We start from the raw sequence: 26,999 nt of genomic DNA, 5'->3' as shown, positions 1-26,999 counted from the left end.
CTTTTATTTGGCACTCTCATTGGTTGACGTATTTTAACCCCGTCCTCTTTTTTTTTTATCACTGCTGACACGTTCTTTTGAATAAACTTTATTGCTCAATGAACACTTTTGTTGACAAATGGCCGGTGTCGTTGCTATGTTGGCAGCTTGGTTGCTAAGGGGAGTGGAAAAGAAAAAAGTAATAGTAATGGCGGCAGTTTGAGTTATGATCCCCGGGTCAGCCGCCCGCCTGGATGAAATGTAACAAGTGAGACGGGACTGAGAGTGGAAAAGGTGAGATATACTGCAGGTAAGGGTATTATCTCAGCAGCTGGGGGACTACATGTCCCAGCATGCCTTAATGCAACACTGGATCAGTAAAGTAGGGAACTAGTAGGTGGCCAATGGCTGAATTATGCAATAGCTGTAAAAAGTCCGAGACTTTGCGTTCTTGTCGCCCTCCATGAAGCTGCACAAGTTTACGGTACTGGTTTTTGGTAGTTCGGCACAGACATTGGCATTGGGATGACGCACACCGAGGAGGCGGCGCGGGGAACAAGAAATCCAAGGTTCTCTCATCCGGATTGTGGCGCACAAATGCGTAAGAAGCTACAGAAGCAGCCGGAAGGGTGAAAAATCACCAAGTCTTCCCGTTACGCTCCGATCTCCTCTCTCCAAATTGATTTTCTCCATTGACGTAACTATTCGCGGATCACACAGGTCATTCCAGAGTCCGGAGCTGCACGGCGATCCCTTTGGGAGCAAAGAGCCGGCCGGCAGATCCCTCGTAGAAACAAGAAGGGGTTTATTACCGTCTCTGCCTTCCTGATCGCTGAACGAGCCCCAAATATACAGTTTAGGAAGCCGCCATAATGGCGCCTCTCCAGCCTTAGTGATCACCGGGAAGGAGCAAGAACTAAACATAATAGCGAAGCCACAAAAAAAAGTAAATCAAGAATACATACAACTTAAAAAGGGGCAGCAGTGCTTACCTGTCCAGGTCTCTGAACTAGTGCACTCTCAGGATGCATCAAACCTATGCAGTAAAGATGGCGGCAACGCAGGTGCAAAGACAACCACTCACAGCCTACCAACTCATGGAGGGGGGATTGCTCACTATATGAGTGCACGAAAGAGGCTTGTATAGGGCGCTGTTCACATTCAGGTACGTGCACAGTGTCTGGTTCTCAGCCTATTAGTGACGCCCATACTATTAGATCAGGTTGGCTGACCAGCACTAAATGCATCTCATGTGGACACCCCAGGTTACAAGACCTAACGTGCTGGGCTTGGCTGCACCCTGAAAAATAAAGTGCAAAAAAATACATATAAATATGTGAGGTATTGGTTGATATGAAGCTCACAACCCGCGCCAAGGGTCCTCACACTTGCCAGTCTTAACACTAAACTTAATAGCAAAGCCACAAAAAGAGGACTAAAAAATTAATACAACAGAAAAGGGACTGCAGTGCTTACCTGCCCAGGTCTCCGAACAAATGCAGGATCAGGACGGATTAAACCCATGTAGTAAAGATGGCGACAACACAGGTGCAAAATACTAATAAGACAAGTACTCCCAGCCTACCAACTCATGGAGGGGGGATTGCTCAGTATACGATTGCACAAAAGTGGCTGTGAGTAGTTGTCTATTAGTATTTTGCACCTGTGTTGCTGCCATCTTTACTACATGGGTTTGCTGCATCCTGATAGTGCATTTGTTCGGAGACCTGGGCAGGTAAGTACTGCAGTTCCTTTTCTGCTGTATTAAAACGGTGCAAGAGCTGCCGGGTCAGGTGCAGGGACGGTGCAAGAGCTGCCGGGTCAGGTGCGGGGACGGAGCAAGAGCTGCCGGGTTGGGTGCTGGGATGGAGCAAGAGCTGCCGGGTCGGGTGCGGGGACGGTGCAAGAGCTGCCGGGTCGAGTGCGGGGACGGAGCAAGAGCTGCCGGGTCGGGTGCGGGGACGGAGCAAGAGCTGCCGGATCGGGTGCGGGGACGGAGCAAGAGCTGCCGGGTCACGTGCGGGAACGGAGCAAGAGCTGCCGGGTCACGTGCGGGGACGGAGCAAGAGCTGCCGGGTCGGGTGCGGGGACGGAGCAAGAGCTGCCGGGTCGGGTGCGGGGACGGAGCAAGAGCTGCCGGGTCGGGTGCGGGGACGGAGCAAGAGCTGCCGGGTCGGGTGCGGGGACGGAGCAAGAGCTGCCGGGTCGGGTGCGGGGACGGAGCAAGAGCTGCCGGGTCGGGTGCGGGGACGGAGCAAGAGCTGCCGGGTCGGGTGCGGGGACGGAGCAAGAGCTGCCGGGTCGGGTGCGGGGACGGAGCAAGAGCTGCCGGGTCGGGTGCGGGGACGGAGCAAGAGCTGCCGGGTCGGGTGCGGGGACGGAGCAAGAGCTGCCGGGTCGGGTGCGGGGACGGAGCAAGAGCTGCCGGGTCGGGTGCGGGGACGGAGCAAGAGCTGCCGGGTCGGGTGCGGGGACGGAGCAAGAGCTGCCGGGTCGGGTGCGGGGACGGAGCAAGAGCTGCCGGGTCGGGTGCGGGGACGGAGCAAGAGCTGCCGGGTCGGGTGCGGGGACGGAGCAAGAGCTGCCGGGTCGGGTGCGGGGACGGAGCAAGAGCTGCCGGGTCGGGTGCGGGGACGGAGCAAGAGCTGCCGGGTCGGGTGCGGGGACGGAGCAAGAGCTGCCGGGTCGGGTGCGGGGACGGAGCAAGAGCTGCCGGGTCGGGTGCGGGGACGGAGCAAGATCTGCCAGTTCGGGTGCGGGGACGGAGCAAGAGCTGCCAGTTCGGGTGCGGGGACGGAGCAAGAGCTGCCGGGTCGGGTGCGGGGACGGAGCAAGAGCTGCCGAGTCTTAGCAGATTCAAATCTGCTCTTCAGTGCAGGCAGGAAAGTGAACTTTTCTTGTAACTGGATTTATAGAAGTACCAGAACAAATAACTAATACCCAAACTTATAACTCTTGAATAATTGCATAATGAGAAAAATAGTCAGAACTTATCTAAAAATTACAACATTTTATTTGAAAAACAAATTCAATAGAGATTATAAACAATAGTAACATGGGTTTACAAATCAGTGATGGAGTCTATAGATGTATAGGCCGAAGAGAAGGTAGGGGAGAATGTATGAATGAAAACTGTTAGGGATGAAAATGAGATTACAGATAACGAACTTCACTTATAACAATTGCATGTGCCTAGAGGTATTATGAAGTTCACACCCTGCAAAGAAACGTTACCTTTAGGTCACACCACCATATTGTATCAGGTACTGTGTCCCCTATATGACCTTCATTCACCCATAATATAAGATCAATGTAATAGGGAATAATTACCCATAAGCGTTAGGTCCCTCCTTGGCTTCGACCTTGTACCCCGACGCGCGTTTCACGTATTGATAGTATCGCTTCCTCGGGGTGTTTTCTTGTATCTGGGGCTGACATACAGTGAAGAGCAAAAGGGTAATAATGTTTTGAACTTCTGACTTTCAGGTTCCATATCTCACCGTCCACTACAGCTTTGAACGTCCGATTACCATCATTTGATAGACAATCATCTTGGCTATCTCATACATAAATGTGACTTGCAGCTATTTAGCATATGATTAGTTATGCAGATTTCTGTGATGTCACTACATTGTTACTGTGGTGGTGGAAAAATCTTTCCCTTCCTGAATACTACAAAACACAACCTGTTCTCACATTCCCTAATAGCTCCGTGTGTTATTAGGTCGATTCCAAAATGAAAGGTCAGTGGTTCGAATTGAGGAGCCGCCATGAAGAAGATTTCCCAAGAAAAGACAAAGCGCATCATCCAGCTCATCGGTAGCAGTCTCTCCGCCAAACTGCATCATGTGAGCGCCATGACTGTTGTAAGAATATGAAATGAAGTCCGTCCATTCAGAAGGCAAGAGGTGAACGTCCAGGCAAGATATTGGAGTGAACAAGTCGGCTCATCCCGAGGTCTATCACTTCTGGAGCGACAAACCCAGCATCGGAGGTGGTTCGCATGTGTCGTAATGGTGAAATCACAATGTCCGTGACGCGCGTTACACAAGTCTGGAACGGTGTCCAGAAAAAAGGTGAAGAAGCGACTTCAGTATCGTCACGAGAAGCGACATCAGCTCAACAAAAGTAAAGAAAAATGGTGTCCGATAATATAAAAGTAATTGTTATGGGAACAGGAAGACAATTTAAAATCTAAAAAAATATGAAAAACTGACACGCAGCTATCTATCTTTTTTTTTTTTTCCTTTACATTTCCTCCTGATGCTGGGAAATAAAAACACCATGAATGTAAAAATGACACAAATGTCACGTATCATGAAAAAAAACTAAGTAACAGTAGGAGAAAAAAAGTAGAAAAGCAGTCTAGAATATGAATGGGAGGGAGGAAAGAGCTTGGTCCTGAACTGGTTAAAGGGATTGTCCTGTTTTGTTAGTCAGTGGCATTCGTCATTGACCCTGGTATGTGGCAGGGTGCCATGACTTAGAAATGGGGGGTGATGATTTACGCAGAGTGTAACACTTGTGTGCTTGGGTCCTGCAGTGTCCTGGATAGTGATGGAGAAGAGGAGCCTAAATCCGCCGTCTGCGTTCCTGACATCCAGGGGACCCGGTAAGATTAATCATAGTCCCGGCAGCAATCGGCGGCATGGTGCCCTGCTGAGAAGTGTTCGCTTTCCCTGCAGCGCCACCACAGGAGGAATGAAGCATTGTATTACTTTTCTTAGTATCTGTGTAGTGACTGCACTGGCCGGGTGCTGCAGGGCCATAGACAGGCAGTCTGCGCATCCATGCCATGTGTGATGTCACATTCCCACAGTTTATGCGCTTGCTGTCATAGCTGTCACCCCCGGTCACGTCAGGAAATTCTGTCTGTGGCTGCGCCATTTCCCATCTGCCAGTATCCTTATGTGTGCTGGCAAATAAGGCAGCACACTGCGGCGCTAAAACATGCAAACCTGAAAATGTAACTGCATTACTGCACTAGAAATATGAAAAAATGAGAGCGTTTAGCGCATAAGTTGGCCAATTTATGTGTACCTGGTAGCCACATTAAGGCATCTCTCGTATACCAGGTCCTACGCTTTCCTTTCCTCGCTGAGAATAAACGTCTTCATCTGAATGGGAACCTGTGAAACCTCTTCTTAGACTAACATTCTCTCTCTCTGTGGAGGAGTAATGGACCTGTTGCGATTAAAACACCTGCGGCTAAGAGGTGGAGGAGTGCTCAGTCAGAAGGCAAATGCTGTCATTTTTTCATATTTCTATTGCAGTAATGCAGTTCAAGTTTCATGTTTGTATGTTTCAGTGCTGCCTTATTTATTTGACTGTATAAGAGTTGGTGACTCTAAGGTTCAGCACCTGTTCACACTTAGTCTGTTTGGATGTGACAGTCAGTTTTTTTGAAATCCTTATGTGTGCTGTCCGCGCAGGTGTCACTGGACTCATCCCACCTTCTCACTTCGAGACCCCTCGCCAGCACTCTGCTCCTCCACCTGTTCCACCACCGCCATCTACTGAGCCCCAGGTTGTAGCAGAACTGACGAAAGAGCTGGCAAAGCTGAAGCAGGAAAATGAGTTGCTGAAAAGAAAGCAAGAAAAAGGAGATGGCGCGAGGGCCAGGTACTTAAAGAAATGGCTCTAATTACCTCGCCTATAACCACTTACACAATTATGGGTTGTCGTTAAAGGCTTATAATGATAATAATAATTTTTATTTATATAGCGCCAACATATTCCGCAGCGCTTTACAACTTATAGAAGGGACTTGTACAGACAATAGACATTACAGCATAACAGAAATCACAGTTCAAAACAGATACCAGGAGGAATGAGGGCCCTGCTCGCAAGCTTACAAACTATGAGGAAAAGGGGAGACACGAGAGGTGGATGGTAACAATTGCTTTAGTTATTTGGACCAGCCATAGTGTAAGGCTCGGGTGTTCATATAAAGCTGCATGAACTGGTTAACTGCCTAAGTATGTAGCAGTACAGACACAGAGTGCTATTAACTGCATAAAGTGTATGAGAACACGATGCGAGGAACCTGATTGTTGTTTTTTGTTTTTTTTTAATTTTAATTAGGCCACACAGGGATAGTTAGGTTAATGCGTTGAGGCGGTAGGCCAATCTGAACAAATGAGTTTTTAGGGCACGCTTAAAACTGTGGGGATTGGGGATTAATCGTATTAACCTGGGTAGTGCATTCCAAAGAATCGGCGCAGCACGTGTAAAGTCTTGGAGACGGGAGTGGGAGGTTCTGATTATTGAGGATGCTAACCTGAGGTCATTAGCGGAGCGGAGGGCACGGGTAGGGTGGTAGACTGAGACCAGAGAGGAGATGTAGGGTGGTGCTGAGCCATGGAGTGCTTTGTGGATGAGGGTAGTAGTTTTGTACTGGATTCTGGAGTGGATGGGTAGCCAGTGTAATGACTGGCACAAGGTAGAGGCATCGGTGTAATTGTTGGTGAGGAATATGATCCTGGCAGCAGCATTCAGGACAGATAGGAGCGGGGAGAGTTTGGTAAGAGGGAGGCCGATTAGTAGAGAGTTACAATAGTCCAGACGAGAATGAATAAGTGAGACAGTAAGAGTTTTTGCAGAGTCGAAAGTAAGAAAAGGGCGAATTCTAGAAATGTTTTTGAGATGCAGATAAGAAGAGCGAGCCAGTGATCGGATGTGGGGGGTGAATGAAAGCTCGGAATCAAGGATGACCCCTAGACAGCGGGCATGTTGCTTTGGAGTAATGATGGAACCGCACACGGAGATGGCAATGTCAGGCAAAGGTAGGTTAGTAGAGGGAGAGAACACGAGGAGTTCAGTTTTTGACAGGTTTAGTTTCAGATAGAGGGAGGACATGATGTTAGAGACAGCGGTAAGACAATCACTGATGTTTTCTAAAAAGATCAGCGTGAAAACAGGAGAAGAGTATAATTGGGTGTCGTCAGCATAGAGATGGTACTGGAAACCAAATCTACTGATTGTTTGTCCAATAGGGGCAGTATACAAAGAGAAGAGGAGGGGGCCTAGGACTGATCCTTGAGGAACCCCAACAGTAAGGGGAAGGTGAGAGGAGGAGGAACCAGCAAAACATACAGTGAAGGATCGGTCAGAGAGACAGGAGGAAGAACCAAGAGAGAACGGTGTCCTTGAGGCCGATGGAGCGGAGCATAGTGAGGAGGAGCTGATGATCCACAGTGTCGAATGCTGCGGAGAGATCCAAGAGAATTAGCATGGAATAGTGACCATTAGATTTAGCTGTTAGTAGGTCATTAGAGAGTTTAGTGAGGGCAGTTTCAGTAGAGTGTAATGAGCGGAAGCCAGATTGAAGAGGGTCGAGAAGAGAGTTATCTGAGAGATAGCGGATAAGACGGGAGTGGACCAGGCGTTCAAGGAGTTTAGAGATGAAGGGAAGATTAGAGACAGGTCTATAATTAGCGGCACAATTTTGGTCGAGGGAGGGTTTTTTAAGTAATGGATGTATGATGGCATGCTTAAATGAAGAGGGAAAAATACCGGAAGTGAGAGAAAGGTTGAATATTTTTGTTAGGTGAGAGGTGACAGCCGGGGAAAGGGACTGGAGGAGATGTGACGGAATGGGGTCACTGGTGCAAGTGGTCGGGCGAGAAGATGCAAGGAGCCTGATTACTTCTTCTTCTGTAACTGGTTCAAAGTCAGAGAGTGAACTAGATGCAGTGGGGGAGGGAGGACAGTGCATGGTATGAAGAGATTGGAAGATGATTTCCTGTCGAATGTGGTCAATTTTTTCTTTGAAGTAATTGGCCAGATCGTCAGCGCGGAGATCCATGGTTGGGGCCTGCTCTCTTGGGTTGAGTAGGGACTGGAAAGTGTCAAAGAGACGTTTAGGGTTATTTGACAGTGAGGTGATGAGGGTGTTGAAATAGGTTTGTTTGGAGAGGTGAAGGGCAGAGTTGTATGTTTTTAGCATGAACTTATAATGGAGGAAATCTTCGGGTAGATTAGATTTTCTCCACAGACGTTCGGCGCACCTGGAGCACCGCTGCAGGAAACGTGTTTGCAGCGTGTGCCACGGTTGTCGCCGTCTGTGCTGAGTTGTTCTATGTATAGGAGGTGCAGCTTCATCCAGGGCACTTTGCAGGGTTTCATTGTAATGCTTCAGAGCAGAATCGGGACATGAGATGGAGAAGATTGGGGCCAATTGGGGCTTAATGTTATAGCACTGTTTGCTTTTTGCTTTTTTACAATGTGGATGAAATCCTATCCCAATATGTAGTAGGTGTACTAAGAATAATATTAGCAAATACCTCCACTTAGAAATGTAGTATAGTTCTTTTGATTTGATGTCACTTAAAGTGCCCCTGTCAGCAGGATTGTGCAGAGTAACCTACAGACACTGTCAGGTCGGTGCCGTTATACTGATTACAATGATACCTGGTGATGAAATCCATCTTGTGGTTGTTGTTTAATCTTTATTTTCAGTTTTGTGTTAATGACATGCCCGTGCTCCGGGGCAAGGTATGTGGTGCTTCTATTAGGTATTCATAATGCAGCGTGCTGACAGGTCACTGATCCCTCACTGACCTGCCCCCTAGTTTGCATAATGAATACATACTCGGCCTCCATTTTATCTGCCAAACCATGCCCCTGGGGTTGGGATATGTGAGCGGTCATTCCCACCCATCTCTTATGACCGCTCGTAAAACCTGGCCCTGGAATGTCCCAAATAACTCTCAGCACTATAGGTTCTGGAGCATACTTCCGTGCTCACATCACCGCAGCTAACAGCCGTGATAACACATATTTCCCCTCAAGGACTTGTCTAGTGGCCATCTCGGCCATGTCACCTGCTCTGCAGCATAATCTTATGTTTTATGTGCCAATAATACATGTTATTCATCTTGGAGGAGGATTTTTTTTTTCTTCTCCAATAAGATGGCGCATGCACAGTAGCAGCTATCGGTGTATATAGCTGTGATCCTATAGCTGCTACTGCGCTGACTGCAGTTTACAGCTGCCCGTCCAGTCTATGGAGAGGGGAAGAGGATGGAGAAGCAGAGATATTGTGCTTCTGCTTTCTAGTAAGTGTTTATCTCATTCCTGATCTGGATTCACAGCTACACTGCTCTTTATTGGTGAATAATATCCACCAGACTGCTGCTGCTTCTGAGCAGGTGCTACATAGAGAGGAGAGCAGGATTCCCTCATGTTTGTGTGTGCTGTGTACACCCACTAGCTCAGAGAGAACCTGCCGAGGGGGAAAACTGGTGAAAAATGCAGGATACAACTCATATAATGGTCACAAAGTGTTATTCCTCATGTACACGCGACTGCTTATTCTGAACAGATCGTTGTGACACCCAGCTCCCCCACCAATCAGAGATCATTAGCTTTGGCGATGCCAGGATAACCCCTTTAAGGCAATATAATACACCATCTCCGAACATACAAAGCCATTATATTATACATCCGGTTGATTGGTATTCTTATCCGTTAGCACTTTTTCTTTTCCCTACAGGTCTCTGGATCGTCACCCATCTGAGGCTCCACCAGCGGAGTCCAAGGCTCTGGAAATTATTGCCCATCAGATGAAAGATATCCAGAAACTGGAGAAGGAGGTTGCCATTGCTCGAGAAAAGGAGGAGGAAATGCTGAGGATGGCACAAGAGATTGAAGCTTTGAAGCTGGCCTGTAGAGAAGCCAAGGAGGAAGAAGAGAGGAGAAGACAAGAAGAAGAAAGGAAAAGGCAGGCAGAGAAAAAGGCAGAAATACAGAAGATGCAGGAGGCAAGTGATGGGGACCTAAGGCATAAGACCTGCCGCCGGGCCAAGACTTGTGCAAACATGCGACTGCCTAAACGAGGCCTTATGCTGATTGCTTTTACTAAGTGCTTCAAGTTATCCAGGATTCATTAAAATGGAACAAAAAAATGCGTAATTGAGGAAATACATATATCCATCGTTTTCCCAAGCGCCTCCTCTATGATGGCGTCTATCCGCCTCCTCTATCATGGCGTCTATCCGCCTCCTCTATCATGGCGTCTATCCGCCTCCTCTATGATGGCGTCTATCGCCGCCTCTATGATGGCGTCTATCCGCCTCCTCTATGATGGCGTCTATCGCCTCCTCTATGATGGCGTCTGCTGACTTTTTGCAATCCTATTACATAGCCAATTGCCAGCCTCAGTGGTCATGTGCTGTACATGCTAGCGATTGGCTGCAGCGAGCAAGTGATTGGTGCAGGGAGTAAGCACACGCCGGCAGGACCACAAACCTATATTTATTTCTCCTATTAATCAATTAATGAATTGATCTGCATACGTGTAGCGTGAATCAGCCTCGTGTTTAACGTGTATGCAATCTCCCATTCTCAGCTGCAGACGTTGGCGGAGAGTCACAAGATGGAGTCTGACGAGCTGGCGGTCCGGGCCTCCACCCTGGAATCACAGCTGCAAGAAGAACGGGAAGAGAAAACGCTGGAAGTGAAGCGTCTGAGAGAAGAACTTCAGGTGGTTAACGAGAAGAGAGCGGCCGCGGAAGCAGAGCTGAGGTACGACTTGCCCCAATAATGGTTCCTGGAAGGTGACGTAGCCTCCTACCATAGTCACAATAGTCATTAGTGCCGTCGTTCTGTCATTTCTAGTCAGTCCCATGTAAAGCTGGAATCTCAGAATGCCTTAGTGCTGCAGCTGAGGACTTACATAGGGGAGCTCGTGCCGGATAATCGACAGGCGGAGGAGCAGAAGAGGGAGAGGACGGAGCTGCAGAAGACAATACAGGTGACATGCATGTGATTGCGGGATGTACGTCTGACCACACAGATCTCTTTACATCTGGTCCTTCTGGATCTTTTCAGCTTCTGGAGAGAGAGAGAGACACTCTGCAGACTTCTATGTCGCTCCTGCAGACCCGGTTGTCATCACTTACGCACATTTTATCCCTGCAGGAAACTGATCTCTGTAGAAAAGCAGTAAGTACAAACATCATTCCGTTTTATCAATTTTTTTTTTTTTTATTACAATTTTCTATTGATGGAGCTGTATGGGGAATTGTTTTCTGTGCACGATTGTGGGGTATATAATACATTTAGTTTTTTATTGAATTTTTTTTTTTTAAGGAGAGACAACATTTTCACTTTTTTATTTCCCTTTTACAGTGTTTATCTTATGGGTTAATAAAGGTTATACTTTGATATATCAGACTTTTACAGGCACAGTGATATTGAATATACCAATATAGGGGATGAGGTTGAGAGAAAGGAGGTGATTTTAATTAAAAAAAAAAATATATATATATATATATATATATATATATATATATATATATATATATATATTATTCCTACAGGGAACTTGGCAGTTTAAGCATTCACGATCTGATGCCTCATTCAATTCCTGGATGTGATCTTGCTCCCATGGGAGAACGAGTACTTCTGTTTCAAGGGGGTCCGTCGCGATCTATTAGTTATAATCAGTATAACTGATAAAGGGGTATTCCAGCCTAAAGGATTTGTCAGCCCATCCATCTACTGAATGGGTGATCTCTGGTCGGGGTGGGTTTCCTCCACCATCTCCCCTTTGCAGTCAGGAGGCGTTATGTTTAGCAGTAGGTTGTGTATGCCTAAATTTAGGCTTTAAAACCCCTTTAATCTTGCATGAAGGGAAGTGGTAATTGCGGTTTTCATTGCCGGTCATTTTTTCCACACTATTCATACAGTATACCGTATTTTTCCGACTAGAAGACGCACTTTTTTTCCTCCAAATTTGGGAGGAAAGTGTGGGTGCGTCTTATAGTACGGATATAGCATGTGGGGAGGGGGGCAGCAGCGAGTGGGATCGCAATGATATTCCACTTGAGGATGTCCCCGCTGCCCGAATCAGCTGCTGGGGAAAGCACATGGCACCGCTGATTAAGTTCAGTGAATATTCATTAGCGGCTCCCCGCCCACCAATCAGCTGAGCGGGGAGCAGCAAATGAATACTGCACTTAAGCAGCCACACACAGTTTCCCCAGCACTGATTCTGGGGAGAATCTGTGTGTCCGGGGGAGGAGGAGGCAGCAGCAGGGGCCAGGAGATCGCTGCATACCTGCCTGTGCTGGACGCTGAGCTGTCTGGTGCACAGGGAGGATCTGTGTGATGTCAGAAGTGGGCGGGCTGGAGCATCACATGGCAGCTCAGAGCCCTCCCTCTTCTGACATCATCACAGGTCCTTCAGACTCCCACCTAGAATCTGCAGCTTCCTCTTATGTCCTGCGCTGTGGAAAGGCAACAACAACAGGGAGGGCTCTGTGTGTGTGCAGCCATGGGATGCTCCAGCTTTTACCTCACCACAGTGTGGCTGGCTGCCACAATTAAGAGGTCAGTCTTTACAAAACACAATAAAGCACTCTGCCACTCCTTTGGTGAACTATAACTCCCAGCATGTCATAGGATCTGCAGGACATGCTGGGAGTTATAGTTCTCCCATGGGATTTTAAAGCAGCACTCCAGTGTTATTTTGCAGTGCTGGAGTGGTGCTTTCAATATAAGCCCTGTGCCCCCATTCTTATACTCGCCCTCCAGTGTCTTCATATAGTACTTTACAGACACCACACTGGTTCCGCAGCTTCCAACATAATAACGTACTATTATATATAATAACACCACCACATATAATAGTATGTCATTTATGTTATTAAATATTTTACCACTTTTTTTTGCTTCAAATATTTTTTTCCCTATTTTCCACCTCTAAAACCTGGGTGCGCCTTATAGTCCGGTGCGTCCTGTAGTCCGAAAAATACGGTATGTGATATTTTTCAGGATAAGCACTTGGATGGACAGAAGACGCAGCAGCTGCTGAAGCTCTGGAGGGAAAAGGTCTTCAGTTTGATGGTTCAGCTCAAGTCAGAAGATATCAACAAGGAGAATGATGATAGGAAGATACATGACAAGGTGGGCGCAGAACTGCGGCGGGGTATGTGTCATCAATCATTTAGTCATGCAGTTCTCAATCACATTGTATATGTCACCAGATCTGCGCTCTGGAAAATTCTCTTCAAGAAAGCAATCAGCAGTTGGCGCTCTACTCGCACGCCATGCAAGACCGCACAGCAGAGGTGGAGATGGAGAGGGTCCGAAACAAAGTAAGAAAAGCTAAAGAAGGTGGAATACTGATGTCAGGGGAAAGAAGGCTTGGGCATGTTAGGTTTTAACGTGGTCGTTTTCCCATCCCCCCTCCACTTCTGTGAGGGATAAGTCACCAATAGAATCGTTCACATTCGGCTAAAACTTTTTTCCTGTTTCCTCATTTCAAAGACAGATGTCACTTTACAGTCTATAGCGAGATATCGGACAGTCCAGAGTTCTCATCACATGCCCTGGATACAGCTTTTTTCTGGCTTTCTGTCCATAAACTTTTCTATAGGACTTAAAGGAGTTCTCATAATTTGGATAACATTGCAAAATGCTTGGTAAAATGAGCAACTTTGAAATGTAGTATTGACTTTTATTGTTTACTGCTCATTGTTTAGATGACTGGCCACCACTGCAGAATATCAGCGGTGGCTGATCTTCTTGGCGAGGAGTGCAGCTCTTACAAATTCCTTAAGCGCTGCTCTGAAGCTGCGCTCCCCCCCCCCCCCGATACTGCAGATGCAAAGCTACCTCTGATCGCAGCATTGGCGATCGCACAGTGCGGGACAGACGCACAACCATGCCGCTGGTCCAGTCTGTCAATCATTTAGGAGCACGTTGCTGCCGGGCATGCCGCAAGCTGGGAGGAATGATGCATTCATGATTAAAATCATGGGATAACCCCTTAACCCCTTTTAAATGCCTGAAATACCAAACTTTTTAGCAAACTTTTTAGAAAGAGAGCAAGAAATGTTAGTTGATTGTTATATATATATATATATATATATATATATATATATATATATAATAATTTTATTTATACATTATTCTGGCTATGATATCCACTTTTCTAGTGTTTACAAGACAAGATGACTGCTGCCCAAGCCACAGCCGCCTCTCTGTCCGGCCGAGCGGAAAAAGCAGAACAGACTGTGCTGCAACTAAAGCAAATGATAGACAGGTATGAACACCTCTCATTATGACTGCACAGAAGCCGGGCTGTGAAATATCCCAGGGGACGAAGAACTAATGCAAAGGAAGCTGCAACCTGCTCTTAAAGGGTATTTCCTTGTCTTAAGACAATGGCATATAGCTATTAAATGGTCAGTGGGGAGCCAACCTCAGGAGTGCAGGAGAAGGCAGCATAGTGATCAGGGCCGGCTGCAGTTCCCGGCATAGCCTGGTGGGCATCGACCACAGCTCTGCAGCCCCTTCATTCTCAGGATCGTTGAGGGTCCCAGCTTTATTTTACCGATAACGGAGTCCTGGTGTATCCTATTAATAAGCAATTACTTTGCATTACTTAAAAGTGACTTTTAAAAGTTGATTGTGTCGTCAGTTTTGTGCAGGTTTTCTACACCCAGGAAAACTCCTTCCGGGGGGCACTGCAGCGACTGGTCACCCTAGGACAGAGGGTCTCATTTGCTACCAAAAGAGTGGACACGATACAGGGTAAGAAGGGGTTATAGTAAATGAGTAAAGTAAGCTGATGCCATAAATCAAAAACTGAAAGCGCGGAATAAAATATACTCTTATATGAGAGCTGAATTATCAGAAAACTCGACAGGAAAAGGAGTGCAAGACCTCATTGTGATTATTTTTTATTTTTATTTTTTTGTATTCTACCCTTTTGTCAGGTTTGATGGCCCAGAGGCTGGCGCTGGTGAAGCTGAGACAAGAAGAACAGCCCAGTGACACGGTGACAGATGACACCATGTAAGTGATTAGAGTCAGAACCATATGGAGGAATGGGGCCTAAGGGTTTTCCTAGTGTAAGCATAGAAGGCACATAACATTAATACTGACTGTTGTGATGTAAATGCGGGGACCCCCACAAGGCCTAGAATGAGTTGGCTACACTTCATCAAGCAGATTTTCCCTACAAAGCTGTCATTCTCGACGTGGCGCTTTTTTCCTGGAGCATGTGTCCTAAAACCAGGGCTGGGGTAAGTGTCGTATTTGCTCCTTTTATTAACTTTCATATGCCTTCTGCAGATGTCGTCCATCATATGAGGATTTAATGGCTGAAGTGAGCCTCCTAAATGAGGAAAGAGACCGTCTGAGCGGCGAACTGAAGCGCAGCGCTCTAATCATCGAGGGAAGAGTGACTGAGACCAGAGAGAAATGTAAGTAGGACAGTGGCGTAGAAAAATTCCGCTTTACATCCCTTTGGCCCCCTATCAGGTCAGTGGCATATGTGAGGAATATGTCTGGGACATAACGGGTTAATCACCGCACACGACGGACAGTGGAGTTTTGTTGCTTGGCTGTTTTTTTTCTACTTGTGCCAGATAAAAATGTATTTCCATGAATACGACCATCTTTGTGTTTCTTTGTGCAGTGGAAGCGGAAATAGAGGTCACTCGCCAGACGGCATCCCTTTTACGCTCTTCACTCCATGAGACGGAAGAGCGGGAGCGCGCCCTGAGAGAGCAAAGTTTGGATCTCGAGAGGAGACTTCAAGAAGCTTGTGAGACCACTACACGACTGCAAGAACAACTGTGCGATCAGAAGGAGGAACATGAGAAAGGTAGAAAACGTCCGATGTGGGCAGCTTTGGTACTGGGGCATGGCGAGTAGTTCGAGGGTAGAATCATCTGCGTGATGTGTGTGTTTTTTTTTTTTTTTTTTTAAGAACTACAGGACAAGGTGAGAGCCGTGGAGGAGAAGGCAACACAGCAGCTGGCGCGGATGGAGAAGCATCTACATGAGGCCAGGAGAGAGCACACAAAAGCAGGTAAGTCTGTCCCACATTAATGACGCCCTTGTCAATGGGACTAGGCTTCACAGACCAGATTCGCACCATTTCTGGGAGAGGCGGCTTTTTTTTTTTAATCACATACAAGGGCAAAGACTAAGAGCAGGAAAAGTGCTAAAATAAAAAAATAATTGTTACTCCCCTACTGAATCCCTTGCCACTACAGCACTGGTGGTATCCCCCATTTGGCCACTATGACGTCACGTGCCGTACATCCAGGCATCAGGTCAGTGATTGGCTGCAGCAGCGGAGTGAATGTGACATTAAACTCCTGGGCTGGGACGTACAGTAGCTGGATTGAATAGATGAGTAATACCGGTAATTATTTTAACACATTTCCTGCACTTAGAGAATTAAAAAAAAAAAAAGAAAACAAAATTCCTGGATGCCCCTTTAATGCTTGCATCATCCAATCAGATCAGCCTGAATTGTACGCAAGGTTAACACTGTAAGAGAACACTTTATTAACAGAGTACTTTTACGTCCACGACCTTAATTCCTGCTTCTCTTTCCAGTTGTGACGTTCAGACAGACTGAGCGCCAGATACAGCGAGAGAAGACCCGGAGCCAAGAAACCATAAGTACATTAGAGGACGCAGCTCGAGTGCGAGAGGAACAACTTACCCGCCAACTACGGGAGGCAGAAAGGGATAAAAATCTGATGATGGTGAGATTATCTAATCTGTATATTGGAAATATACCTCCAAGGACCATGAGCCGGAAAACAGCATTTATAGTTACTCACCATATAATCTGTTTTCTCGGGGCCTTCATTAGAGGACACAGGAAACCATGGGTGTATGCCGTTGTCACAAGGAGGCTGACACTATGCAAAAAAAAATTAGCTCCTCAGCAGTGTACACCCCATCGACTGGCACCAAGTTAATCAGTTTAGTGAGAAAGCAGTAGGAGAAGCAACATGTGAAAGAAGAACACAGAAAGCTGTAACAAGAAAACACAATTAAACACAGATGGCAAACATGGGAGGGTGCTGTGTCGCAGTGTGCAGCTTTACAAAGCTGTAGGGCAAATGCCCAATGATGAACTGCCCAGCAGGCTCCCACCGTTTGGGTAGAGTGAGCCTTAACCTCACGGGGAGGCGTTCTGTTCTTAACCCAGTACGCCTACAAGATTGATGTCTGGAGTGAGCAATTGTAGCCTTAGAAGGCGGAAGACCTCTACGCGCACCTTTAGGGATAACAAAGAGAGAATCCGTCCTCTGGAAGGGGGCGGCCCTAGCAAGGTAAATGCAAAATGCCCTTACTAGGTCCAACTTGTTCAATGAACGCTCCAGAGGGTGAGTCGGAGATGGGTAAAAGGATGGTAGGACAATGTCCTCATTGAGATGAAAGGCGGTGACTACCTTAGGAAGAAAGGAAGGCATAGGCTACAAGACCACCTTATCCTGGTGAAGAACCAAGAAAGGTGAGCGATAGTGATGAGCGAGTATACTCGTCGCTCGGGTTTTCCCGAGCACGCTCGGGTGGTCTCCCGAGTATTTGTGTCTGCTCGGAGATTTAGTTTTTGTTGACACAGCTGCATGATTTGCGGCTACTAGACAGCTTGATTACATGTGGGGATTCCCTAGCAAGCAGGCAACCCCAACATGTAATCAAGCTGTCTAGTAGCAGCAAATCATGCAGCTGTGGCAAGGAAAATGAAATCTCCGAGCAGTCACAAATACTTGGAGACCACCCGAGCGTGCTCGGGAAAACCCGAGCAACGAGTATACTCGCTCATCACTAGTGAGCGACAAAAAAGAGCCACCAGCTCTGAAACACACGTGATGGAAGCGATTGCCACTAGAAAAAACACTTTCCACAAAAGAAAATTTAGCGAGACCTCTCGCAGCGGTTCAAAGGGGGAACTCGTGAGAGCCTCCAGAACTAAGTTGAGATCCCAGGGATCTACTGGAGTTTGGTACGGAGGGACTGCTTGAGCCACTCCCTGAAGAAAAGTTCTAACCTAAGAACGAGAAGCTGGGGTCTTCCGAAAAAGAATCGAGAGCACAGAAACTTGGCCTTTCAGAAAACTGAAGGCTAGTCCTGAGTCGAGCCCTGCTTGAAAGAAAGCTAAAATAGAAGGTAGAAAACCATAGGTGTGGAGTGATCAGCTTTGTACCAACGGAAGAAGGCTTTCCAAGTCCGGTAATAGACTCGAGACTAAGCTGGCTGCTGGGCCCAGATCATTGTCTGAATCACAGGCCCCGAGAACCCGGACTCTCTAAGAATTTTGGTCTCAATAGCCACACCGTCAAATTGAGGGACTGAGAATTCTGGTGGAAGATGGGACCCTGAGAAGGTAGATCAGGTCTGTACGGGAGTCTCCAGGGGACGTCTGCGAGGAGATTGACTAACTCTGCATACCAGGCCCTGCTGGGCCAATCCGGTGCTATGAGAATAACTGGTACACCTTCTGCCTTGATCTTCAACAGCCTGTGCAGTAGGGGAAAGAGGATGGAACAGATAGGGAAGAGCGAACTGTGACCAGGATATTGCCAATGCATCAGCACCCACCGTGAGGGGATTGTGGGTACTGGAAACCAATTGCGTGACCTTTTCTGCTCAACCGTAACGCCATGAGATACTCGTCCAGAGTGCCCCACCGTAGGCAGATCTGACAGAAAACGTACTGATGCGGGAACCATTCTCCCACTGTGAGACCATCACGAGGGAGAAAGTCGGCAGCCAAATTGTCTACGCCAGAAATATGCACTGCAGATATTGGAGGAACTGACTTCTCTGCTTAGAGGAAGATATTCGATACTTCTGTCAAGGCCAAAGGACTCTGGGTTCCTCCCTGGTGATTGTCATATGCCACTGCCGTGGCGTTGTCTGTCTGAACGCTGACTGGAAGGCCCTTGAGGAGGTCCTGCCAAAGTAGAAGGGACAGAAGGATGTTTCTGATCTTGAGTATGTTGATTGGCAGAGAAGTCTCTTCCAGGGACAAATTGCCCTGGACCGTGAGGTGTTGGAAAACCGCTCCACAGCCGAGGAAACTGGCAACCATTGTAACCGCTTACCAGGGAGTGGGGAGGAGGGATCGGCCCTGAAGAATGAGGAAGGACAGCCACTAGTTTAGGGACTCTTGATTTGAGACTAGATCCAAACTGGACAGTCCAGAGAAAGAAGAGATCTGTTCCATTGGGACAGGATGGTCCGCTGCTCTCAGAACCGCCATTGCCGAGCTGAGGGATGGAGACTGCGGTGCCTGAAGAGAATGAATTCCCCGTTGGAGAGCTGCTCTCTTTTCCTCGGGGAGGAAGACCCTCCCACGAAGGGTGTCAAAAAACATGCCCAGGAATTCAAGCCGCTGGGAAGGGACTAGACGGGATTTTGACTTGTTGATTATCGAGCCGAGTCGAGATGGTATCAAGTGATGGACAGACTTTGCTGAGCTAGGCGAATGGTGGGAGTCTTGATGAGGATATCATCGAGATAAGGTGTGACTACTAAAGGTACCGTCACATTAAGCGACGCTGCAGCGATATCGACAACGATGCCGATCGCTGCAGCGTCGCTGTGTGGTCGCTGGAGAGCTGTCACACAGACAGCTCTCCAGTGACCAATGATGCCGAAGTCCCCGGGTAACCAGGGTAAACATCGGGTTACTAAGCGCAGGGCCGCGCTTAGTAACCCGATGTTTACCTCGGTTACCATTGTAAATGTAAAAAAAAAAGTACATACTCCCCTTCTGATGTCCGTCAGGTCCCTGGCCGTCTGCTTCCCGCACTGACTGTGAGCGCCGGCCGGCCGTAAAGTAAAAGCAGAGCACAGCGGTGACGTTACCATTGTAAAACATTGCTGGCATCGTTGCTTTTGCTGTCAAACACGACGATACACGCCGATCTGACGACCAAATACATTTCTGGACTTTCAGCAACGACCAGCGATATCACAGCAGGATCCAGATCGCTGCTGCGTGTCAAACACAACGATATCGCTATCCAGGACGCTGCAACGTCACGGATCGCTATCGTTATCGTTGCAAAGTCGTTTAGTGTGAAGGTACCTTGACCCTATGACCCGAAGGATGGCCATCACAGCTGCCATTATCTTTGCGAAGACCCTGGGAGCGGTTGCGAGACTGAAGTGCAGGGCAATGAATTGAAAGTAGTCCTTCCAGACCGCAAACAGCATGAATCTCTGATGGCCTGGAATCCATGGTCTGCATGCAATAAGCTTTCTTTCCTGCACAATTACTTTCTGAATAACTCTCTTAATCTGTTGGCCCTCACTGAAACCTGGATTCAGGATTCTGATCACTGTCTCCCCTGTTGCCATTTCTCATGGTGGTTTACAATTCTCTCATTACCCGAGACACGCAAACAGACTTGGTGGTGGAGTGGCATACTCCTGTCCCCACAATGCACTTTCCAGGTCGCCCTCCCCCCCAGTTCCATCACTCTCATTCCCTTCTTTTGAGGTCCACACCATCAGGCTCTTCTGTCCCCTCTCCCTCACAGTAGCTGTCATATACCGGCCCTCAGGCTCACACTTCATGTCCTCAGAACTACCAACCCTGATCTTGGGAGTCTTCAACATCCCCCATCAACGGCCCCATTTCTACATCTGCATCCCAGCTTCTATCACTAACCACTTCTCTCAGCCTCTCACAGCTCTCAACCTTTGAGACAAACAAAGACCGTAACACCCTTGTGTCATGGTTTACTGGGCTCTCTTGTCAGGTAGTTGCAGGGTTAACTGCCCCTGTGTACTGCTCCGACCTCTCTGTATGATTTTGTCTTGTGTGACTACGTTTTTTCCTGTCATCCCTTTTAACATCCTTGGAGATTCCTCTCCTTCTTACACTTTCTCCCAGAGCCGCTGCACCCTCGCGCTGCAGGCTCAAACAGCAACGCTAAGCTCCACCCACCCCTCTGACACGCGGTCACGTGACTACAGGTCCTGTCTGCCTGCTCTGGAGGACGGCTAACCCTTGCAGTACCGCTGCTACCGCTCTCGTTCACAGCTCCTCGGAGTCACAGGCTGTCCCTGGTACCAGACGTCCAGGTTAGCCTCCTGCTCTGTTGCTGGTGAGTGCCCGTCAGGTAGCTCGTCCTGACACCTTGATCTGGTCTTTGTCCGGCTCTGTTCAGTCTCCTACCTAGATAACTCACTGCTTCCCCTCTCTGACCACAACATTCTCTACTTAACGCTCACAAATCCTCGCCCACTCCACCACACTCCTACCTACCGCACTTGCAGAAATTTACAAGCTGTTAACATTCATTCACTTAGATTCCCTACACTCATTACTGTCCTCATTATCCTATTTTTCCTGTCCTGATCTGGCTGTACACCACTACAATCACCTGCTACATTACAAAACTAAAGAAGAAAATAACCGGGTACCTCTAGTAGTTACCTACAATCCAAATCTGGAGGCGCTAAGGGGAGCTGCATGGAAATTACAACCTTTACTACAAAAAGATGCCCGATTACAATCAATTTTTCCAGACCCCCCACTACTGTGTTTTAGGCAGCCCCCAAATGTAAGAAGCATCATTGTCATGAGCTCCCTGTCCTCTCCAACAGCTGCAGGTACCTTTCCTTGCAATCAGAAAAAATGTAAAACCTGTCCATTTATAATGACCACGAACAAGATAAAGATCCCCAACTCACATCAGCACTACAAGATCCCAGGTTCTTTCAGCTGCATCACATCTAATGTGGTGTACCTAATTATATGTACTAAATGTCCAATTGGGGTCTGTATGTAGGGGAGACAGGGCAGAAACTGAGAACAAGGATGAACTCTCACCACCATACAATAAGAGAAAAAAGAATGGATATACCTGTGGCAATACATTTCTGTCTCCCAAATCATAACATTATGGACATGAAATTACTTGTGTTAAAAGGCAACTTCAAATCGCAGAAAGACAGGAGAGTCTGGGAATATAAACTGATGACGACCTTTGACACTCTTAACTGCAGGAATGAATGTGTCACACGGATTTATGTCTTTTTACATCAACTAAGGAACCTGCCCATCAGACCATGTGGGGTCATCACAACAGAGACCCTAATCACAGGACAATAAAACAATCCTTATCTAAGAATTGGTCCAATATTTATGGACGTAACTGTTTATCACCCATGGTAATTCTGCTTCATGTCACCTGGCTTATCCATGGTTTTTTTCCCCTTTTTTTTTTTTTTTTTTTTCTTCTATACTATGTTGTGCATAAATATGTGATTCTTCAGAATTTGTTTTAGTCTTTGCCTGATGAAGAGACGTATGTAGTCTTGAAAGCTTGCAATTTGTTACCATCTTTTCAGTTAGCCATTAAAAGGTATCAACCACTGGGGACTCTCAATTCTAAATATTTTTCCACCACTACAATGACACTCTCAGAAGCACCCTGGACCAAGCAGCACCCCTCACCCTCAGAATCTCCAAGCACAGAGTAAAACAGCCCTGTCTCACATCGCAAACTTGATTTCTCCACCGATGCTCTAGGAGTGCTGAACGCCTATGGAGGAAAACTCGCACACCAGAAGACTTCATCCACTACAAATTTATGTTAAGGATCAATAACTCTGCCCTTCACCTCGCCAAAGGGACCTACTACACCACCCTGATCTCCTTAGTATCTTAACACCCCATAAAACTTTTTGACACCTTTCACTCCCTCCTCAGTCCTAAAGCACAGGCCCCTATCACGGACATTTGTGCTGATGACCTGGCCTCCCACTTTATAGAGAAAATAGATAACATCCGTCAGGAAATCCGCTCCCAGCTACTAAGTGTTGTGATTCCCATTCCTCCCTGCATCTCCTCTCGCTCACTCTCCACATTTGATCCCCTCACAGAAGAAGTCGTCTCCAGGCTCCTCTGTTCTTCTCATCCGACTACATGCACTACCGACCTGATTCCTTTACATGTCCTCCAGTCATCACTACTCGCCTAACTACAATCTTTAATCTGTCCTTCTCCTCTGGCATTTTCCCCTCCTCCTTCACTCTATCATTACTCCATTATTAAAAAAAAATAATAAGTCTATTGATCCATCCTGCACAAATAACTACAGACTAGTCTCCAACCTCCCCCTTCATCTCTAAACTTTGGGAGCGCCTGGTCTACTTCCGCCTTACCCGTTACCTCTCCACTCACTTCCTCCTAGATCCTTCACAGTTTGGCTTCCGCCCCCTACATTCTACAGAAACTGCACCCATCAAAGTGGCCGATGACATTCTGACAGCAAAATGTAACGGTGACCACTCTCTGCTCATTCTTCTCTACCTCTCTGCAGCTTTCGACACTTGACCACTATCTCCTACTCTCTATGCTCCAGTCAATAGGCATAAAGGACACTGGTCTCTCCTGGTTCTCTTCCTATATTTCTGTCCGCTCCTTCAGTGTATCGATCACTGGTTCCACTTCATCTCCTCTTCCTCTCACTGTTGGGGTCCCTCAGGGCTCAGTCCTTGGCCCCCTTCTCTCTCTACATGGCCCCAAATGAACAGACCATCAGCAGATTTGGCTTTCGGTACCATCTTTATGCCGATGATATACAACTAATACACGTCATCCCCTGACCTTACCCCCGCTGTACTACACAACGCCAGTGACTGTCTGTCCGCAGTCTCCAAAATCATGTCCGCTCTCTATCTGAAACTCCTCCTTTCCAAAACTGAACTTTGTTTGCTCCCATCGTCTATTAGGGTATGCTTCCACTGTCCGAATTGGCAGCGCTTTGGACCCAGCTCCGTCCAAAGTGCCGCCGGTTTTTGTACGTGCGGTGATTCCGCATGTGTTTATTGAACCATGCGGAATCACCGCATCCTGTACATAGAACGGTGATATTTATCTTGCGGAGACTGAGCATTTCCGTAAGATAAATTGACATGCTGCGGTCTAGAAAGACGCACCACATGTCCGGTTACGCAGGGATGCCGGAGGCGTCCCTGCACGCATAGTGGAGATGGGATTTCATAAAATCCCATCCACTATGCTGTAACATCTGGCTGCTGCGGATTGGACACTGTGGATGAGGATGCAGCGTTTACTGACCGTGGAAACATACCCTTAAGCTCCCTAAATCTGACATCTCCTTCACGTGGGTGACACCATAATAACGCCCAGGCACGCTGTCTGGGTGTAATGTTTGACACCAATCTTTACTTCACCTCCCATATACAATCTTACAAACCGCTTACACCTAAAGAACATGTCTAGAATCCGCTGCTTGATCACCATGGAAACCACAAAAACCCTCACTGTTGCCCTGATCCTCTCCGGCCTGGACTACTGTAACGCTCTATTAATTGTCCTCCCCCTCACTTGACTTTCCCCTCTCCAGTCCATCCTTAATGCAGCAGCCTGGGTCGTCCATCTGACTATTCGGTACTCTGATGCGTCCGCTCTTCGCCAGTCATTGCACTGGCTACCTGTTCATTATAGGATCCAATTCAAACTGCTTGTTCTCACTGACCAAGCTCTCCACAGTGCGTAACCACCCTACATCTCCTCCCTCATTTGTTTATCTGCCTACCCGCTCGTTACGCTCTGCAAATTACTTTCGACTAACCTCTGCACTAATCCATACCTCCCACTCCCGGCTCCAAGACTTCTCCTGCTTTGCGCCAATCCTCTGGAATGCTCTACCCCAAGAAATTAGGGCTATCCACAGCTTGCACAGTTTTAGGCGCTCGCTCAAAACACATCTGTTCAGAGCGGCCTACCACGTTCCCTAATCAAAGTAAGTGTGTGTGTGTGTGTGTGTGTGTGTGTGTGAAAATTCACTGAGAATAACCCTCCATCAAACTTCACCGCACCCAACAGCACCACAGATACTGGCTGGTGACCAGCTCATGCAGACTTTATTTATCCCCCACTCCCTCAAGATGGCTGGATCATCATTGTAAATACGCACCTGTACTTTGTGTCTTCCCCCACCTCATTGTAGATTGTAAGCTTTTCCGAGCAGGGTCGTCTTATCCTGTCAGCAGGATTGTGTATAGTAACCTACAGACAGTCAGGTTGGCGCTGTTATACTGAATAAAATGATACCTGGGCTGATGAAATCCGTCTTGTGGTTGTTAATGTTTATTTTAAGTTGTGTGTTAATGATATGCTCGTGCTCCAGGGTGGGGTTGGTGTATGTCATGACCTGATTATATATTCATAATACAGACTGCTGAAAGGTCACTGATCCCTCACTGACCTGCCCCCTAGTTTGCATAATGAATATTAACTTAGTGCCAGTCGGTGGGGTGTACACTGCTAATTTTTGATGCATAGTGTCAGACTACTGGTGGCAGCAGTATACACCCATGGTTTCCTGTGTCTCCCACTAAAGCGATAGAGAAATCAGTCTAATAACATTGCCAAACCAATTGAAAAAAAATCTGGAGTATTATTGTGATAATCATCTTGTAAAATAAACTGGGAACTCCTCATAAATGTAGATGTGTTATTGACATTCATGAGGTTCGTCAAACCAGGTTGCAAAATGACTTTGCTAATTGGAGAAACAAAAATCACAACTAGTACCAAGCTAACTACCGTAGTTTTTCTTGACGGTATATTATGCATTGTAAAACTAGATTTAAAAAAATGGAATTTGTGCATTTGTCCTTCCAGGCAACTCTGCGGCAGGAAGGATTGTTTGCCTCATACCAGAAAACCCGGTCGTCAGCCATCCAGTCCATAGATATTGGAAACGAGAAAGTACAGAGACGGGAAGAGGATGCAAGATCCAGTTGTACTCCAGCTGTCAAAGGTGAATTAGATTCATATTTCTGCAGAATACTACTGGGAAAAAAAACCTTTAGGCTATGTGCACACGTTCAGGTTTTTTCGCGATAAAAACGCTATAAAAACTCATTAAAAACGCATACATTATGCATCCTATCGTTTAGAATGCATTCTGCATGTTTTGTGCACATGGTGTGTTTTTTTCCGCAAAAAAACGCATCGCAGTAAAAAAAGCAGCATGTTCATTAATTTTGCGGATTTTCCGCGTTTTTCCCGCAATTCTATGCATTTGGAAAAAAAACGCGCCAAAAACGCATGCGGTTTTCTGGCAGAATTGTCCGTTTTTTGTCAGGAAAATTTCTGCAAGAAATCCTGACGTGTGCACATACCCTTACTTGGTTGTGCCTATACACTGTAAATGTACAGTGCGTACTTATGAGCGATTGGTTGGGGTCTCAGAATCAGGACCCCTCTGGTCAGTAGCACTTGAAAAAAAACCAACCCATGATAGGTAGTTCCTATGTGGATAATAGTTGCTGCTGTACAGAACAAAGGCCTGCAGGCACAATGCTGAAAAAAAGACACGCAGGCAGTGACCATGTGGTTGAGACCTTGGTGTTTTCAATCAAAGACAAAGTGGATTGTCTGTGTTTGAAGTTTTTATCTTGGGATTGTTTTTCAATTTTAACTTTTTTTTTTTTTTTATATATATACATAGCGTCTATATCCTGCATGCTCGCCAATCTGCAAAGCCTTGGAGCCACTGTGCTTGCTGATGATGTGGATGACGACAAAGACGACTAGCCACGAGGTGCTGATCACAGCATGGAGTAAATGTACCCCGTGTAAACTTATACTAGCTCTTGGGCCCCCAGACATCGGCCGCACACAAACTGGACTAAGGGGGAAAACTTTGGTTATATTTGATATGTTCAAAAATGCAGATTAATTGTAAGCCCCCTGCGAGGACACTTGTGATAAAGTTGTGGGCTGCTTATGGCACCTTCTGTGAAGACAATTTTCGTTGAGAAACATTGAAATCGTGTAAATCCCTCGATTTCTATGTGACAATGTTACTTCGTCCATGTAAATAAATATTTAATAAGGATTGTGAAATTATTAAAACATCCATTTGAATGTTCTTTCCTTGAATGTACAGTTGTATTCTTTACAAACGAGAACCGTGAGGGAAACAGTTGCGGTTTTAACTAATTTGCAGCTGATTTTTTATACATCCCGGGTTTTGGCAGCCTAATTGTACAGGAATTCAACTTGATAGGTTTTATTTATTTATTTTACTCATATAGCACCATTAACTCCACAGTGCTTTACATAAAGTATTGGCACTGTCCCCATTGGGGCTCACAATCCAGAATCTCTATCAGTATGTCTTTTGGGGGGTGGGAGGAACCCCACGCAAACTCCTTGCAGATGTTGTCCTTGGTGGGATTTGGACACCGGCGCT

The 26,999-nt window shown here is 46.8% G+C and overlaps 1 protein-coding gene across 3 annotated transcripts; it reads left to right on the top strand.

Annotated features, from left to right (window-relative positions):
- Window positions 1–134: 134 nt before the first annotated feature.
- Window positions 135–26,675, top strand: CCHCR1 (coiled-coil alpha-helical rod protein 1). 3 transcript variants are annotated; one of them, XM_077285950.1, is made up of 18 exons: window positions 135–273; window positions 4,523–4,591; window positions 5,412–5,601; window positions 9,476–9,743; window positions 10,331–10,506; window positions 10,600–10,735; window positions 10,813–10,926; window positions 12,760–12,891; window positions 12,972–13,082; window positions 13,926–14,032; window positions 14,411–14,523; window positions 14,709–14,787; window positions 15,067–15,197; window positions 15,413–15,601; window positions 15,707–15,808; window positions 16,345–16,496; window positions 25,421–25,559; window positions 26,253–26,675. In XM_077285950.1, the coding sequence occupies exons 2-18, from the start codon at window positions 4,537–4,539 to the stop codon at window positions 26,336–26,338; spliced, it is 2,280 nt and encodes a 759-aa protein (XP_077142065.1). In that variant the 5' UTR covers window positions 135–273; window positions 4,523–4,536; the 3' UTR covers window positions 26,339–26,675. The 3 variants fall into 3 exon arrangements, with proteins under 3 accessions (XP_077142065.1, XP_077142066.1, XP_077142064.1); XM_077285951.1 differs by having other exon boundaries at window positions 153–289; XM_077285949.1 differs by lacking the exon at window positions 135–273 and adding an exon at window positions 3,990–4,055.
- The last annotated feature ends 324 nt before the right edge of the window (window positions 26,676–26,999 follow it).

Source organism: Ranitomeya variabilis, chromosome 2 (assembly GCF_051348905.1).
Source record: "Ranitomeya variabilis isolate aRanVar5 chromosome 2, aRanVar5.hap1, whole genome shotgun sequence".
NCBI classification, from domain to species: domain Eukaryota; kingdom Metazoa; phylum Chordata; class Amphibia; order Anura; family Dendrobatidae; genus Ranitomeya; species Ranitomeya variabilis.
The sequence above is the reverse complement of the archived record's forward strand: the minus strand, read 5'-3'. Positions and strand labels throughout refer to the sequence as shown.